Raw genomic sequence first — 16,508 nt, forward strand, 5'->3', positions numbered from 1 at the left:
CGGATGGATATGTGATTTGGAAATGTTTTCTCCCAAACTGTGGCTAATATTTTCCTTCCCCTTCAGAAAGCAAATATTTTTAATTGTGATGAAGTCTAATTTATTAATATTTCTTCTTTTTTATTGTGTTTTTGATATTATCTTTAAGAATTCTACCTACCCCAGGGTCATGAAGATTTTCTTTTATATGTTTGTTTTTAATTTTATAGTGTTTTGCTTTACATTTAGGCCTATGAAATCTTTGAGCTGATTTTTACAAATGGTGTGAAGTATAGGTCAAGATTCAATCTTTTTCATCTGAGTGTCCAAGTATTCCAGCACCGTTTGTCAAAAAGGTTGTCCTTTCTGCATTGAATTACCTTTGTACCTTTTAAAAAAAATCAACTGACAATATTTATATGAATCTCTATTCTATTCCATCAGTCTATGTATCTTTTTGTAATGTAATACCATGCTGTCTTTTTTTTTAAAGTCTTATTTATTTATTTTGAGAAAAAGAGAGAGAGAGCAGGCAGGGGAGGGGCAGCAATAGAGGCAGAGAGAGAATCCTAAGCAGGCTCTGCATTGTCAGTGCAGAACCTGATGCAGAGCTCAATCTCACAAACCGTGATATCATGACCTGAGCCTAAATCAAAAGTTGGATGCTAAACTGACTGAGTCACCCAGGCACTCCAATATCATGCTGTCTTGAGTACTGTATTTTGTATTATGAATTAAATTAGATAATGTGAGACTTTTAATTTTGTTCTTTCTCAAGTTTGTAGAGGTATATTCAAATGAATGGTACAAGGGAGTAATTATATGTTTAGCTACAAAACAGTTATAGAGATACAAACTTCAATGGATATTAATCTGAATAGCAGATCAAATCAATTATAGCATGTTTCAGTTATACTTCATTTGGAACCAACAGTTCTGTTAGTCTCTGGTTGTGTAGCTCAGAGTGCTAGACTTAAATATTACTTTTTAAATAAATATGAATCATCACTTCTAGGCCTTTTGGCTAAGATCAAGTATAGTATATGTTCTTATCAGTTTAAATAAATAGGGATCAATAATATTTGACCTATATATTGTAGCCAAATGATTTTAATAATTCATATTCAACTGTATTTCTCTTATATATTGAATATTCATTAATCTGATCATTACATTATGAGAAATTATGCCAAAGAGAAAAATCTCTGTAGTCATGAACTTAGAAACCCTATCTTTTCTCTCTTTCAGTTGAGAAGAAAATTAATACATTGGGTAAGAATGAAACAGTGTCTAATACATTTGAAGTCCTAAAGTTCTTTTTTCCTCATCTAAGGAAAGTTGGCAGAATTTATCCTGATGTAATCATTGGCAAAGAGAAAACAGGTGGTAAGCAAACTTAGATTTAGAAAATCAAATATATGTATTTTGATCTTCGAGGACATGCTTTTAAGTTTTTTTTTTAACACTTCTCTAATTATTATTATGCATGCTTTTACATTTTAAAATGTAATCCATTGATATAATACTCTGATATATAGATCACCAGCCAATGTGGCATTAATTTGGACTGCCAGAAATCAGTACATTATCTGGCAGAAAAAACAAGTTCAGTAGACATTTGGAGACTTGAATTCAAATTCGATTTTAATACAGATGTTTTGAAAACAAGTCATTATAAGTCACATACACATGAGACTTATATGAAGCATCTGACAACCCTTGTCTCCTTTGGTTTTGATAAATGCATTCTTATTCGGTTATCTTCCTATTTCCCCACCTTTCTGGGGACCAAGGGCAGCAAAAGCTTTATGGAAGAGGTAATGTTTGAGCTAAGCTTGAAATAATGAATTTAAGCTCAGCAGATATTAAAGAAGAGAAAAAACATTTAAGGTAGAAGCAGAGATATTAGGGCAAGTCTCAGAGTGCTTGCCATTCTCACAAACCTCAGTCATTCCAATGAGTAAGTTGCTCTAGGCCAGCAGCAACAAACTACAGCCTGTGGACCAAATCTGCTATTTTAAAATAAGATTTTGTTGGACCCTGGTCAGGGTTCATTGTTACTTGTCTATGGCTGTTCTCACACCACAGTGGCAGAGTTGCAACAGTGATGGTATGGCCTGAGAGACAAAAATGTTCACTATCTGGTCCTTTACAGAAAAAGCTTACTGATCTCTGATCTCGGTAGTTCCTTGGGAATATGGAGTATTGTTCCATATCACATGCCTCTGCCAAGCCCGTTGGGTTGGAATGGGGATGCCAGATGGCAGTGCTTAACATCTGAATTCTCACTGTGTTCCACATTCTGCATTAGTATGTTTTCTTTCATTTTCTCATTTGACCCTCGCAACCCAATACAGTAGGACCTATGATTATCTCTCTCTTACACCTAAGAAATTTGAGGTTTAAAAATAGGAAGGTACTTCTTGGGGCGCCTGGGTGGCTCAGTTGGTTGAGCGTCCAACTTCAGCTCAGGTCATGATCTCACAGTTCGTGGGTTTGAGCCCCGCGTCGGGCTCTGTGCTGACAGCTCAGAGCCTGGAGCCTGTTTCAGATTCTGTGTCTCCCTCTGTCTCTGCCCCTCCCCCACTCATGCTCTGTTTCTCTCTGTCTCAATAATAAATAAAAAACATTTTAAAAAAAGATAGTGAGGTACTTCTTGAGGTCACACTTGAGTCTTTAACTGTGTCAGATTACCTCTTAGGAGTATTTTCAGTGTGGCATGTAAACGTGTACATATACATGCATGTGTGTGTGTAGACGTATGAGAAGGTGTGTGCTACACAAAAGCTATGGGTAACAGGAGGAGGAGGAGGTGAAAGTCAGAGAACAAAAAGCCATTACATAGAAACCAGAAAATATTAGATACCAAGAATAAGCATAGCCTTGAGTAAACATCAGCAAAGATACACAGAAGCCCATGACACAGAGTGAAAGGCAGGAGGGAGAGAGGTTCGTTATTGGGAAGAATAAGAGAACTCTTTGTATGGGGGTGTGAAGTGTTGAGGTGACCCAGTGAATCCTGAATAATTTTTATTTCCTGATTTCCTACTATGCTGTATACATTGATTCTTCTTTTGAGGCCCCTTTGGTGGATTTTCATAGGTTCTTGGGGGGACTAGCTTGCATATAAACCTTCATGACCAGAGGTAATCTAAAAGATTTTCTTCCTGGTAACTAATAGATCATAACACATAAGACGTTTGTAAAAGCACTGAAGACTGCAGCAAGGTCTACCGTGGAATCCATCATCAGGCTTATTTATTCTGTATTCTGAGTATACCTCAAATAATTCCTTCTCTCTATCCTCTATAACTATTCTCTTTGAGCTTTCATTTCTTGCCCGGTATATTGAAATAGACTTGAAATTTTTCTCATGCCTTTAGTATTACTAAAGTCAGTCCATTCTTCATACCCTCCTCAGAGCTATGTACCCAAATTCGTAATATCATGCTCAACTCTGGTTTAAAGTCCTCTAGTAGATCCTCAGTGCATTTAGGATGTTAGCTCCTTGACATGGTATATGCACAATAGACTATATCTCTCAAATCTCACATTTTGCCACATCTCCTCCTTTCCAGCAACCCCAAACCACTTACAGTCCCCACAGATAGACCAAGTGATTAGCACATGCTAATCACTGCCTGTAATGAACACACCACCTCCTGTCAACGACAACTCACTTGTCATGTAAGTCGTTGTCCAATATCACCTTTCAGCTTAGCTGACAACTTGTGTGTGCAGTCCTCCACATCCTCACGAGACCAGCTTCTATCAGGTACTAAGCCCTGGGGGATAGCGGCGGGCAAGACATGAGCCTTGTCCTTCTAGAGACATGTGAGAAAGCAACTACAGTGACCAGTGCTGTGACCAGTGCTGTGACAAGGGAAATACCAGGTGGGGCAGGTAATCCATACTTGGGGAATTAGGGAAGACTTTCTGGATGAAGTGACATCTAACCTGAGACACGAAGGGTAGAAAGAATTGGAATAGACTGAATAGGGGAAAAACATATGACAGACAGTGGAAATGCAGAGCATGTTCATCCAGGTAGAAGACACAGGAAAGTTCTAATGGCAAGAGGGCCTAGAGGAAAAGTGTGGCATGCATGTACAATTAGAGCTGGAAGTTACTGACTGTGAGACATGAAGCAGAGGCCAAATAATAAAGGGGCTTGGCCGTTCACTTTTTCACCCCCAACATATTGCCGTCATGATGCATTCTAATAACAAAAAGGATGTTAAGTACTATATAAGACAAAGTAAGAATATATACCTGCTATACTCAGCCTTGTTCAGAAAGAATGAGTAGAATTGGCACAAGGAGCCTGAAGAAGAATGTTCTAGGCAGAGAAGGAATGGCATATGTGCAAAGACTTGGAAGTGAGAGAGTCCTATTTGGTCAGTTTGCAAAGCTGAAAGATGTTTAGTAAGTAAGACTGATTTGTAGACAGTTGAAACAGAAGAGGTAGGTTGGGACAAGGTCACTAAAGGCCTTGTGAACGTTTGTAAATGTATTCCTTATTCTAAGGCACTGGAAGCCATTTCAGCAATTGCATTTTATTCTTTTATTTTTTTTGTTATGTTTATTTAGTTTTGAGAGAGAGAGAGAGGGAGCGAGGGAGACACAGAATCTGAAGCAGGCTCCAGGCTCTGCACTGTCAGCACAGAGCCCGATGTGGGTGTGAGATCATGACCTGAGCTGAAGTTGGATGCTCAACCAAATGAGCCACCCAGGTGCCCTTCCAGCAGTAGCCTTTTAGAGTGGATCCCAAAGTTTGAAACTCAATTCCTGCCTGACACCATGCATAATCCCTGCCTCACACCATCCATAAAAATGAATTCCAGGTGCACTGTAGGCCTATATATAAAAGAAAAACGGTAAACATTCTAGAAGTTATTTAGGGGAATATCTGTATGACCTAATGTTAAACGAAGGTTGCTCAGCAGGAATCAAAACACTAACTGTAAAAGAATAGGTGCATAAATTACACTATATTAAGAGTTTTTGTTCACCAAGAGGTAACACATTGAAAAGAGAACCCAGAATAGGAATCAACATTTTTAATACATATAACTGACAAAGCATTCATATTCAGAATCTATAAAGAACATTTATAAAGAGCAATCTATAAAGAGCATAGAGAAACAGGTAAGAACTTAAATAGAGATTTCACAAAAGAATAGCCAAAGACCTATAAACATATGAAAATGTGTTCAAACTCAATAGTAGTCAGGGAAACACTGACTCTCACAGTTCTCACCAAAGTTCAATACGTTTTTGTTACATAAATGCTTCTCAGTTTGTTGTGTACCAGAGCCCTGATTGTTTTGACAGTTTTTTTTTTTCTTCCCAGTTTTATTATTGCTTTTTAGGGGGAGGATTTTCTGAGTTCCTCACTTAGCCATTCTAGAAGTCCTTATCCCTACCTTAAAGGTGGGAAAATTGAGGCTGGAGAGACTGTGTATCTTGTCCAAGTTTATACAGCCAGGCACTGGTGTTGAGTTTGGGCAGACTTCAGTGATATAATCTGGGTATCTATTTAGGATGACATGAAGTCTTTTCTGCCAGTGTTCCATTCAATATTGGGCAATAAAAGTAACTCACGGTCATGGATTCATTACATGAAATCACTTGGAAATTACTTCATACATTCTTTTTACAGATGAAAATATTTCATAGTATTTTACCGGTTTTGGATTCCAGCATCTCCTTAGGAAGAGAGTCAGAGAATCAGTCAGTGTGGGACATTTTGTATCCAGTTAGGTAAAAGCTATAATAAATAGAGAGTGGTTAGCTTTATTTTTCACTACACTGAACTCTCCAACATAAGAAAATCTTAGAGTCTACTTACTGCATTTACTAAGAATCCTTTGGTAATTGGAATTTGCTCAAGCTGGAAATGAACTTTGTGATAAAAACTAACAGTAGTTTGGATTGTTTTTGTGGTACAGTTTCAGACACTCTTTTTTAACTGTATGACTAACCCAAACATAGTAATTGGCATAGATATTAATGATAAAGTATGTCTTTCTCTGTGGTTCGAAATGGTGATTCCATGCTCCTACGTCTGCAGTCTCTTTTGCGCTGGGCATTTCCACTGTTAGCAGAGGAAATCAAAGTTACCTGAAGCAAACACTGAATTCTGTTGTCTCCAGGATGACCCTCTCAGAGGAGAAGGACTCTGTGGTGATTGTCTCTGTTGCCGATGTACGTATGAAAAATAAGTAACTCTCTAAATACCATTCCTCCATGGTAATCACTGCATCGTTTCAGAAAAGCAATTCATAGATGCCATTTTTGGATAACAGACAATGTATTCAAGACTTGTTTGATACCACGGAGAAAGAATTAAATATGTCAACCGAAAAAGAAAAGATAGTGGTTCCATGCGGAGAAATAAGATTGCGTTGTTAAATATGTACCTAGGAGCCCTGCATACTGTATGGAAATTATATTTACAAACAGAACATCAAAATTGAAGCTATAGTAAAAAAACACTGTGCCCAGCCCACTAAAAAGTTGGTATATGAAACAAGAGGTAATTTGTGTTAAATTAAGTAACAATAACTACCGTGAATCTTGAAGGACTCCTTTCTCTATCTGAAGGATTCAGGACCATTTTTATATACATTATTTATAGCCTGCATTACATCTTTGTAAAGTAGGTATATCTCTCCTGATTTTACAGGTGAAAAAACCTGGAGCTTTATAGAAAGTAGGTTACTTGCCTAGTACTTAATACAGCAGATTCAAATCTATGTTTAATAGATTTTCTATCTTGCCTCTAATACCATTTAAGACTATAAAGCACGGCATAAATATTAATATCATAAAACCTTTTTGAGGAAAATTTTGCACTTGTGATAGATTTAAAATGTATACATCCTTTGTCTCAGAAATCTCAATTCTGGGAAGTTATCCTAAAGAGACAATCAGACATGAATTCTACAATAATAAAAATATGGCAATATGTGACAGTATCTACAGTACTTGAGAACACAGACTCTGGGTCTAGATTTCTCTATTTCCTGTCTTGTGAACTTGAACAAGTTCTTCACTTCTCTGTGCTTCACTTTCTTTCTCTGTAAAATAGTGATGATAATATTACCTATGTGATAGGGTTTTGTCAATTAAATTAGCTACTATATTTAAAGTATTTAGAATGATGCATGGCACATAGTAAGTGTTCAATAAGTAATTGTTTCAAGGATTTTCAGTGCACATTTGCTTTTTAAAACCATAATATTGGAAACCACCAAAAATGTCTATCAATAAGAGACTGGCGAATAATCTGCAGTGCAATTGTAACCATTGAAAAGAGAGTGAATATCTGTATTCACTGACATAAAATTATGTCCCTATCCTATTGGTGAATGAAAAAAAAGTTGTAAAGCATCTCATTTGACATAATGTTTTCTATGTAAAATATGATGGAAGGAAGAAAAGGAGTAAAAAAAGATATACAGGCAGACAAAATGTAGAAAGAAAAAAAATGAGCAAACCTTGTAATAATGGTCTCCAAAATATAAATAATGGTTATCTCTGGAGAGTATGATGTATAAGGATCTTTTCATCCTATCTTTTGAATTTTCTATAATAAACATGTCTTTGAATGCAGAAAAAACTCAAAATAAGCAATAGGAGAAATAACAGGAAAATATAAATAAAAATTAAATAGTCATTCTGTCCAAGTTTAATTTCTTAATATTGGAAAAATATACATAATCTCCAAAATGTTTTGTTGCCGTTCTGTATATTATATATTATAATCCTTATTTCTTTGCTGCTGACACAATGCACGTATCCCTAAAATGTTTGGGCCAATAATAAAACATTAGGGACAAATTTTAAAATGGAATATAGAATGCTTAAAAAGTGTAACTTTAGTACTCTGTCTAAAATGTAATATGTTTCAAGGTACCTGGTTGGCTCAGTCATTTAAGCATCTGACCTTTGATCTCAGTTCAGGTCTTGATCTCAGAGTCATGGGTTCAAACCCCTTGTTGGGCTTCATCCTGGACATGGAGCCTACTTAAAAAAAAATAAGTAATGTGTTTCAGTATGTAATAAATAGCTGGTGATTCAATTTATGGCTATCTTAAGAACCTTAAGTACTGTCAAAGAGTTATCTGTATCATGACACATACATATATATTTAATGTTTATTTATTTTGAGATACAGAGAGAGAGAGAGGAACAGTACATGCTGGGAAGGGGAGAGAGAGAGGGAGAAAGAGAATCTGAAGCAGGCTCCATGCTCAACAGGGCTTGATCTCAGGCAAAGGATCCTGAGCAGAAATCAAGAGTCACACTCAACCGACTGAGCCACCCAGGCTTTCCTTATGACAGATATTTTTAAATAAACAATCTGACAATATACATTTCAGAGTACTCAGATTTGACAATACAATTGTCTTCATTCAAACATTTTTCAGAATTTTATATTGAGAGTGCTTGTGGCCCTGAGGCAATATCATGTAAATGCCATCACCTTTTAAAATAAATAAATAAATAAATAATCTGAGAATAAACTATCAAAAGCCATTTACAAATGAGTCTGTCATCTACTCTAGCACAACATTTGATGAAGAGTAGGCAAATAAGGTTTGTTAATGGATGAAAATTTGGGAATTAGTCTGAGTAATACTGTCTGGAAAACTGTGGTATAATATTGAAGTACATTTAGTATCATATAGTACTCACAAAGTGAAGACATCTTCAAAAAGAGCAGTTCTTAGAGGCACCTGGATGGCTCACTTGGTTAAGTGTCCAACTCTTGATCTCAGCTCGTGTCATGATCTCATGGGTTCTTAAGAATGAGCCCCACATCGGGCCCTGACAGCATAGAGCTTGGGATTCTCTCTCTCCCTCCCTGTCTACCCCTTGCTCGCACATATGTGTGTGCGCTCTCTCTCTCTCAAAATAAAGAAACTAAAAAATTTTTTTAACTTTTTTTTTTTTTTACTGTTTATTTTTGAGAGGGGAGGGTGCAGAGAGAGAGAGGGAGATACAGAATCCAAAGCAGGCTTCAGGCTCTGAGCTGTCAGCACAGAACCCAATGTGGAGCTCAAACTCACAAAACACAAGATCATGATCTGAACTGAAGTTGGATACTTAACTGACTGAGCCACTCACATGCCTCTAAAAAAATTTTTTTAAAGAGGGCAATTCTTAGCAATAAGCTGCCCCATTTGTAGGGCAAAACTGTTTTAGACACATAGGTTTTTGCATACTAATTTTTAAGTGTAAAAAATGTGTAGTGATATTTTGTATTGTGACAAAGGAAGAATGAAATATTTTAAGTACTCCCGTCAGGTCTTTTAGACACAAGAGTATTTTAAAATTCTTTCATAGAAAGTGAAAAAATAAAACCTTCTTAGGACCCAATGACATTCCACACATAAACTAGACTTACATGTAGCAAACGTGTTAGTAAAACTACGAGGCATGCTTGATTTCAGTGAAATATTTTTCTCATTTTTAGAGAAATGAAGATTATTTAAAATCTGTTGTTGACATGATTAAAAAAAGGTGAGTACTATCTGATAAGCTTAAAAATAGCTATTCTTTTATTTTTCTCTTTTATTTTTTCTGCTCCGTTATTCTATTAGTGATCATATTCTTTTTGATGAGTGTAGCTGTGCAGACAGAACTACTTAGAACTACAGGTAGTTCTAAGCTGTGATGAAGTAGAGCTTATAATTCTCCCCAATTTTGTGGGTTATCTACCTAATAAAATCTATATTTTTCATGTTATGATTGTTATATCTATTTATTATTCCTCTGAGGAAATCCACTTCCTCTGAGAGAAGCCTACCAGATTATTTTTTAGGCAATCTTGTGTTCCTTACTGTATGAAGTTGCATTCTCCGCTTCTGCTTATGATCTCCTACTGAACGCAGCCCAGGAGAAGCAAGCACATGCTGATGAACGAGCAAAAGGTGATTTATCCTGCAAGACTCAGTGGAATTGGACCCAGCCTGTTACATGTTTATGTTCACGTGGGTGACACAAGTGGTAAAAAACGAATCACAGCGAGGAAGCTAGTGTTTTGCATTGGTGTGGGGAGGACAATATGAGAACACGTAGAGGAGAGAGTATTTTACTCTACTTGCAAGTTATCAAGAAGGTCTTTCCTGAGAAGGAAATCACTGGGCTGAGTCTAAAAGTGTAAGCAGACATTCTTCAGGCAGATCCAAGGAGAAAGGGAATGCCTGGCAAAGAGAAAACCAAACAGGAGCATGCTAGATTTTTGGAAATAGAAGTATATCCTGGGGCGTGGATGTTTGGCCTTTAGGAAGAAGTATCAGTGGGAGTTAAGGCTGGCAGCAATAAGATCATGAGGAGCCTTGGATACTGTGCTAAGGAATATGCCCTTTATGCTACAGACCAGCATTGCAAACATGGCCTTCAAGCTGAATCTGGCTAATAGACATGTTTGGCTTAGACAGAAAAGTATTTGTTTGTTTTCCTCACCAAATAGCTCCCAGGGATGAGGCAAAGTTATTTTAGTCAAAAGTATTCCAGCTAATAACTGTAGAATGAATAGAATTAGAAAATCACCATTTTGAAAACAGCTGATTCAGGCATGTGGATGGGGAGCTTTACAAGGAAGTTGCACTAGCCAGCCTGCAAACAGGATTACCCTTGGTAATTCAGAGAGAGGGAATTCAATAGAAAGAATTGGTCAAAAAGTGTTTCTAGGGGCTGCAAGAACCAAAGAGAGAAGAAAGGAAATAGAAGAAGCATGACGGGACATAGTTGTATACATACCTCAGGATCTGACGTTGGGCTGCACCTGCTGCTGTGTTGTTGAAAACGCCATGATCGCAGGTTCGAACTGTGCCAACTCTGTCAGAGCTGGGACCTCCAGTATCTCCGTTGCCTCCTGCTACTCTATCCTGCTGCTGCTGTGGCCTTCACCAGAACCCGAGAGTAGGAAGAATATCCTCCTCGTTGACTGCCTTCCAGTCTCTTGATACTGCCTCCCATGGGCAGAACGTAGGTGAAAGGTACCTAGCAAGCGGGCCTGGGAATGTGGTGTGCAGACCGCCTCTCCCTACAACAGCTGGCAGAACAAAAGTGTGAGAATGGGGGCTGAAGGCACATGGGCAGCCTGCAGGAGGGGGCCAAGTGCCCCCACCTGAACCTCTGATCAGTCACAGCATCACTGGAAATGAGACAGCCAGACATTTTGTGTCTTCTGTTGTGATGTAAATGAAATACACTGTGAAATACCTCTAGGGAATTACTGCCCACCACTCTCCAAAATACAACACAAAACAAATACAAAATACAACATAACACAAAACAGACCTTTAATCTGCTCTAAATTCAAGTTTAGAGTCTACACAGTGAATAGAGGAAGCAATCTGGAGTAACCACCTGGATGAGGACGGGGGATAGTCTATAAGACAGTTGACCCCGTTCTTTCAACAAGACTGTTGTATGAGACAAAAACAGAAAGAGAAACTGAAATGATTGGTCTAGATAATAAGTTTAACAAAGAAGTAAGAGATAACTGATTACAATGAGGGGATCTTACGTGGAGGCTGATTTGAACACCCCACCTTCCCCATTGAATACTTGTTAGGCTACTGGGGACATTTGAGTTATCACCTGAATATTATGTGATGTTAAATAACTATTCTTGGTATGGTAAGGTGTGATAATGGCTTGAGGTTATGTGAATAAATGCGCTTTTTCTACTTTGACACTGAAGAATTGAAGGGTGAGAAATGATATCCAGGATTGGTTTTAAAATACTTCAACAAAACAGTGGACTGTATAGATGAAACAAGTGTGGTAAAAAAAAGTAACGGTCATTGAAATCAGGTGATTTGGGATTCACCGTATTCCCACGTTTGTGTGCGCATGGTAATTTTCATAATAAAAAGTTAAAGCATTGAATTAGACTATTTTCAATAAGCTTGACTGATGGGGATGGAAACAGCCTGATAACACTTGTGTTGGGGGGGGTCTGGAGATGGGTTGCCGGGAGTGGTTTTATATGTGGTCTCTTCCATGGGAGGACCTATGGGGGGTACATGTGGAAGGAGTTCTCGGCAGGACTATGCTAAGATAAAGGGGGAAATGACAAGAACAGGTGAAGGAGCCGAAAAAAATAATTCATTTGAGAAAGCAGGGTGAAATGAAAGAATTCCATCCTTAAAGGCTTTTCCTTTCTCTGTGAAAGATGAAAGTATGTCGAGAGTGAGGGATTTACTGACAGTGAGCTTGAACTGGAGAATGGTAGTGAAGCCCTGAAGTAGATGACCTGTGTGGAGGGAGATAGAGTTGGGCAAGATTAAGGAAACCACCCATGTATGTCTGGTTTTTCCCAAAAACAATTGCCCAGGAAGAAAGTTGCCTCATACTTGAAATGTTCTCCTTAAAATGTTCTCCTATTCCAGGATACGCTCTCTTGGTTGCTTTATTCTGCATAATAAACCACTGTTTGGAGAATACACATTAGCCTGAAATGATATCAATCTATACTAGGTTGGTGTCCTTAAAAGGGAGTCTTAATAAGATCCATTACAAAGAAGGCAGAGGTTTATAAACAATTCCTGGGGATGTGTTTGCATAATTGCAAAACTTTTAAAGATGATTTGAAAAAAGAATTCTAGTATGTGGTTCCTTGTGGAGATCACAAAAATATTACTTGATGTATAAGGAGACATGTTTTGCTATAAAATGTACAAAGACAATGTCACTAACTGGTATTTTAGCTAGGCTTGAAGATCATGTATATCAGAGAACTATATCAGATGATTCAAAGAGATTCTCATGATGATAAGGATATTAATGGTAACAATACATCATAAAGGGTTGGAATACAATTTTATTTTTTGTGAGGGTAGAATGAAACTATCATTTAAAAATTTAATGTAGACTTAAAACTTTTCATTTATATACCTACATTTTTATATATTTAATTTAGCTCAAAACCCTTTTTCTATGTCTTCTCACTGAGGTTAATGAGAGATTCCTCTATATGTTATTGGCCCTAAATTTGAGACTATCTAGTAATTGTTAAAGGACCCAATTAAGATTATACATAACCTTATATGAAACTGTATGTAACTTATGTGCTTTATATAAAGCTATAAAGCTGTATGGTTTCCATGCTTTTATGACTGTAAGATAAAATCATTCATTTATAATGGCAACAACATACAATTATACTATTTTCTCTAGTCATTGGCAGCTAGCAATTCTGGTCTCATTATCTCCAGGACTTTTGATGCTATCCGTAACCTAATAATCTAGAAAAGGTTTAAAGAATCCTAGAAGGATGTTACCACACAGGATTCAAGGGTCTTGCTTAAGACAGACTGAAAAAAATTGAACCTGGAATCTTTTCCTTTATCAGTAATGGGAAATTATACCATCAAGATAGAAATTATTTGTAACCTGACCTTTGTTGTTTTGAGACTTTGTGTGAAATTTTAGAGGACAAAATTTACTTATAAGCTTCTATAATCCTACTTTTTGATGATTGTATATGCTGCAACTTAATGTTATTTTCATGTACCTCTGATATTCGAAATTGCTGTACAAAGTTAAGCAATTTTCCTTTTAAAAATGTAGATACTGTGTTACTAATTTTTACCCTAAAGCAAACAGAATTCCTCATTCTGTTCTTTGAGCCAGCATTTTCTACTCTCCAAGGAACATACCAAAATTAGTTTTTAAAAATCTTTCCAGTTGATACACCATAAAATCAGAGGAGCCAGAAAGACTTTCATCCCCTGTACATCCCCATTTACACTCCAACCTAAATAAATAAGTAAACAAACAAACAAATAGGCAGAAACTCTTACACTGATGCATAGAGCCTGGTTAGAATCGAGTGTCAATTAGAACAGTTCTTTACCTGGAAGGGAATGTATTGCTATTCCTATTATAAAAACTCAGAAGCCATTTAGAAAACAAACGAAAGGAATGAAATTGTCCACATTCCAGTGTCATGAGGAGGCAACACAAGTACCGTGACCAGGCACCAACAGACTTTGGAAGGAGGGGTGAGATGATGATGTGCATTTGTTATTTGTGTAGCGCTACGTGGGCTGAAGAACCGGAAGCAAGTTTGTGCTTTATGGAATCATTCACGGCCAATATAGCATGATGATTCAAATTCCAACAGTGTTGTTGAGGGAGACATGTTGTCTAACTAATACATGGTAACTGAAATTCATTCGTATTGGAATTGCGCAAAGTGAGGACTGCCTATTTTGCACATAATTGAGATTGTGCATCTAAAACTCTGTCCTGCTTTTTCACCTGCTAGTAAAAAACAAACATTTTCTTGAGACTTTAATATTTCAATAAATAATGTAATGCCTAAATGTAAATCCCATTTAAAGTCATATTATCTCTAAAGGAAAATCTTTTAAAATGCTCTACCTGGTGTCCCATCCTTTACCTTGATGGTGGTAGATTTGTATAATAGCATTTGTGAGCCATGTGGTGCGCATTTTAATGATGTCCTAGTTTGTCTATAAATATTAACTTAAAATTATTTTTAATTTTTAATTTTGTTTAATTTTAATATATTTTTTATTTTATTTAAATCCAACATGCATTGTATGTTAGTTAACATATGATAGCTTCAGGAATAGAGTTTAATGATTCAGAACTTACTCAGTGCTCATCCCAACAAGTGCTCTCCCCAATGCCCATCATCCATTTATCCCATCCCCCACTCAACAAAATTAAGATTCTAAAAAGCATGTCCTCCAATGAGTTGTGGACAAGAGTAACACTTAATCCTTGCTTGCTGGGAGGAATCTATAGTTTCAGGAGCCACAGTGCTGTTACTCAGTAGGACTCTTGTTAAACTTAAAACTATGCATTTTTTTGAATTTTTTAAGTTTATTTATTTACTGAGAGAGACAGAGAGAGAGAGAGGAGAGAGAGAGAATGAATGGGATAGGGGCAGAGAGAGACAGAGAGAGAAAATCCCAAGTGGGGTCTGTGCTGTCAGTGCAGAGCCTGAAGCAGGGCTCGAACTCACAAACTGTGAGATCATGACCTGAGCCAAAACTAAGAGTCTGATGCTTAACTGACTAAGCCACACAGGCACCCCAGCTATTTTTATTTTTATTTATTTTGAGAGGAGAGAGAGCCCACATGTATGAGCGAGAGAGGAGCAGAGAGAGGGAAAGAGAGAGAATCCCAAGCAGGCCCCAGGCTCAGCATGGATCCCAATGTGGAGCTCAATCCACTACCATGAGATCACTACCTGAGCTCATATCAAGAGTCAGGAGCTTAACTGACTGAGCCAACGAGGTGCCCCAAAACTATGCATTTTTAAAACTCACCTAATGTTCTATGCTAGCTCAATAGTTCCATTATTTTGAATCTTTTAGGGTATATATATGATTATAAATTTGCAAAATTTTAAGGGCCTATAATTTTTGTGAGAATAAATTAATTTTATATTGTATATTTTAACTTTTTGTTATATTGTGCACTAATTTGTATAAGAAATACTTTGGCTAAAAAGTATTAGTTTCACAATGTGGATATCATGTATCAACATGTGAAATAATTCAAATAAAAATATTACATGGACATGCATGAGGACATCTTTTTAAGTATTTGTTATTTTGGTAAACCAAATATTCAGTTACAAACTTCCATTTACTTCCGTTTACAGATTCAAAAGGCAACTGAAGTCTGGATCCTTAGAAGTCATTTCAATACCTGCCTTTTTTTATCCAAACATGTTACATGTCAAGAAGTCAGCTGAGGACTCAGGAAAATTAGCAAGGTATTGGGGTGTCTGGGCGGCTCAGTGGGTTAAACGTCCTACTTCAGCTCAGGTCATGATCTCACGGTCCATGAGTTCAAGGTCCTCATCCAGCCGACAGCTCAGAGCCTGGAGCCTGCTTCAGATTCTGTGTCTCCTTCTCTCTTTGTCCCTCCTCCATTTGCACTCAGTCTGTCTCTCTCTCTCTCTCTGTCTCTCTCAAAAATAAATAAACATTAAAAAAACTAGAGACGTATGATGTATTAGAAGACCGTATTCTTAAATAACAAACTTCATCGGATGTACTGTTGGAACCAGTATCTAATAGATCCCATTTCAAACACAGTCACTTCTTGCTGCCTTGCAAGAGCGGACTATGTGCATTCCTTCCCAGTCTGCGTCCAGCGATGTCAGGCTGGTAGCATGAAACCAGCCATGGTAGGAGCATTTACACTATGGAAATGGGCAAAAGCTACAAGTCATGGCTTCTCCCCACCCCACTCCCCAGAAAACATTTGCCACCAGCACTGGATTATCTATGTTCACATTTTCAGCCAATAATTAGCAAGGGCATAATGAAGGGGGGAAAAAACTGGGGTTATAAATTATTACATGTGCCTTCTAGTTCCAACTTTTCTGTTTGTTGGTCATTCTAGACAGGAAATTTAGCCTTTGTTTTCTTAGCTTCCTCCATTTTCTGGTGTGTATAGTAAAATCTACATTATATATTTGGAAAAATCATGGTGAGAATAAAATATGATAGTACCTATTT

At 37.2% G+C, this 16,508-nt stretch overlaps 1 protein-coding gene and 1 pseudogene across 3 annotated transcripts in view; both read left to right on the top strand.

Annotated features, from left to right (window-relative positions):
- MGAT4D (MGAT4 family member D) overlaps positions 1–16,508 on the top strand; it is a 54,203-nt gene that overhangs the window by 19,109 nt on the left and 18,586 nt on the right. For all 3 annotated transcript variants that reach the window (XM_077755949.1, XM_077755951.1, XM_077755950.1), the window contains 4 exons: positions 1,228–1,365; positions 6,053–6,186; positions 9,464–9,510; positions 15,644–15,757. In XM_077755949.1, the coding sequence (XP_077612075.1) occupies positions 1,228–1,365; positions 6,053–6,186; positions 9,464–9,510; positions 15,644–15,757 (433 nt within the window). The remainder of the gene's footprint in view (positions 1–1,227; positions 1,366–6,052; positions 6,187–9,463; positions 9,511–15,643; positions 15,758–16,508) is intronic.
- LOC144224874 (U2 spliceosomal RNA) lies at positions 984–1,089 on the top strand (annotated as a pseudogene).

Source organism: Crocuta crocuta, unplaced genomic scaffold (genome assembly GCF_008692635.1).
Source record: "Crocuta crocuta isolate KB4526 unplaced genomic scaffold, BGI_CrCroc_1.0 scaffold112, whole genome shotgun sequence".
In the NCBI taxonomy this organism is placed as follows: Eukaryota; Metazoa; Chordata; class Mammalia; order Carnivora; family Hyaenidae; genus Crocuta; species Crocuta crocuta.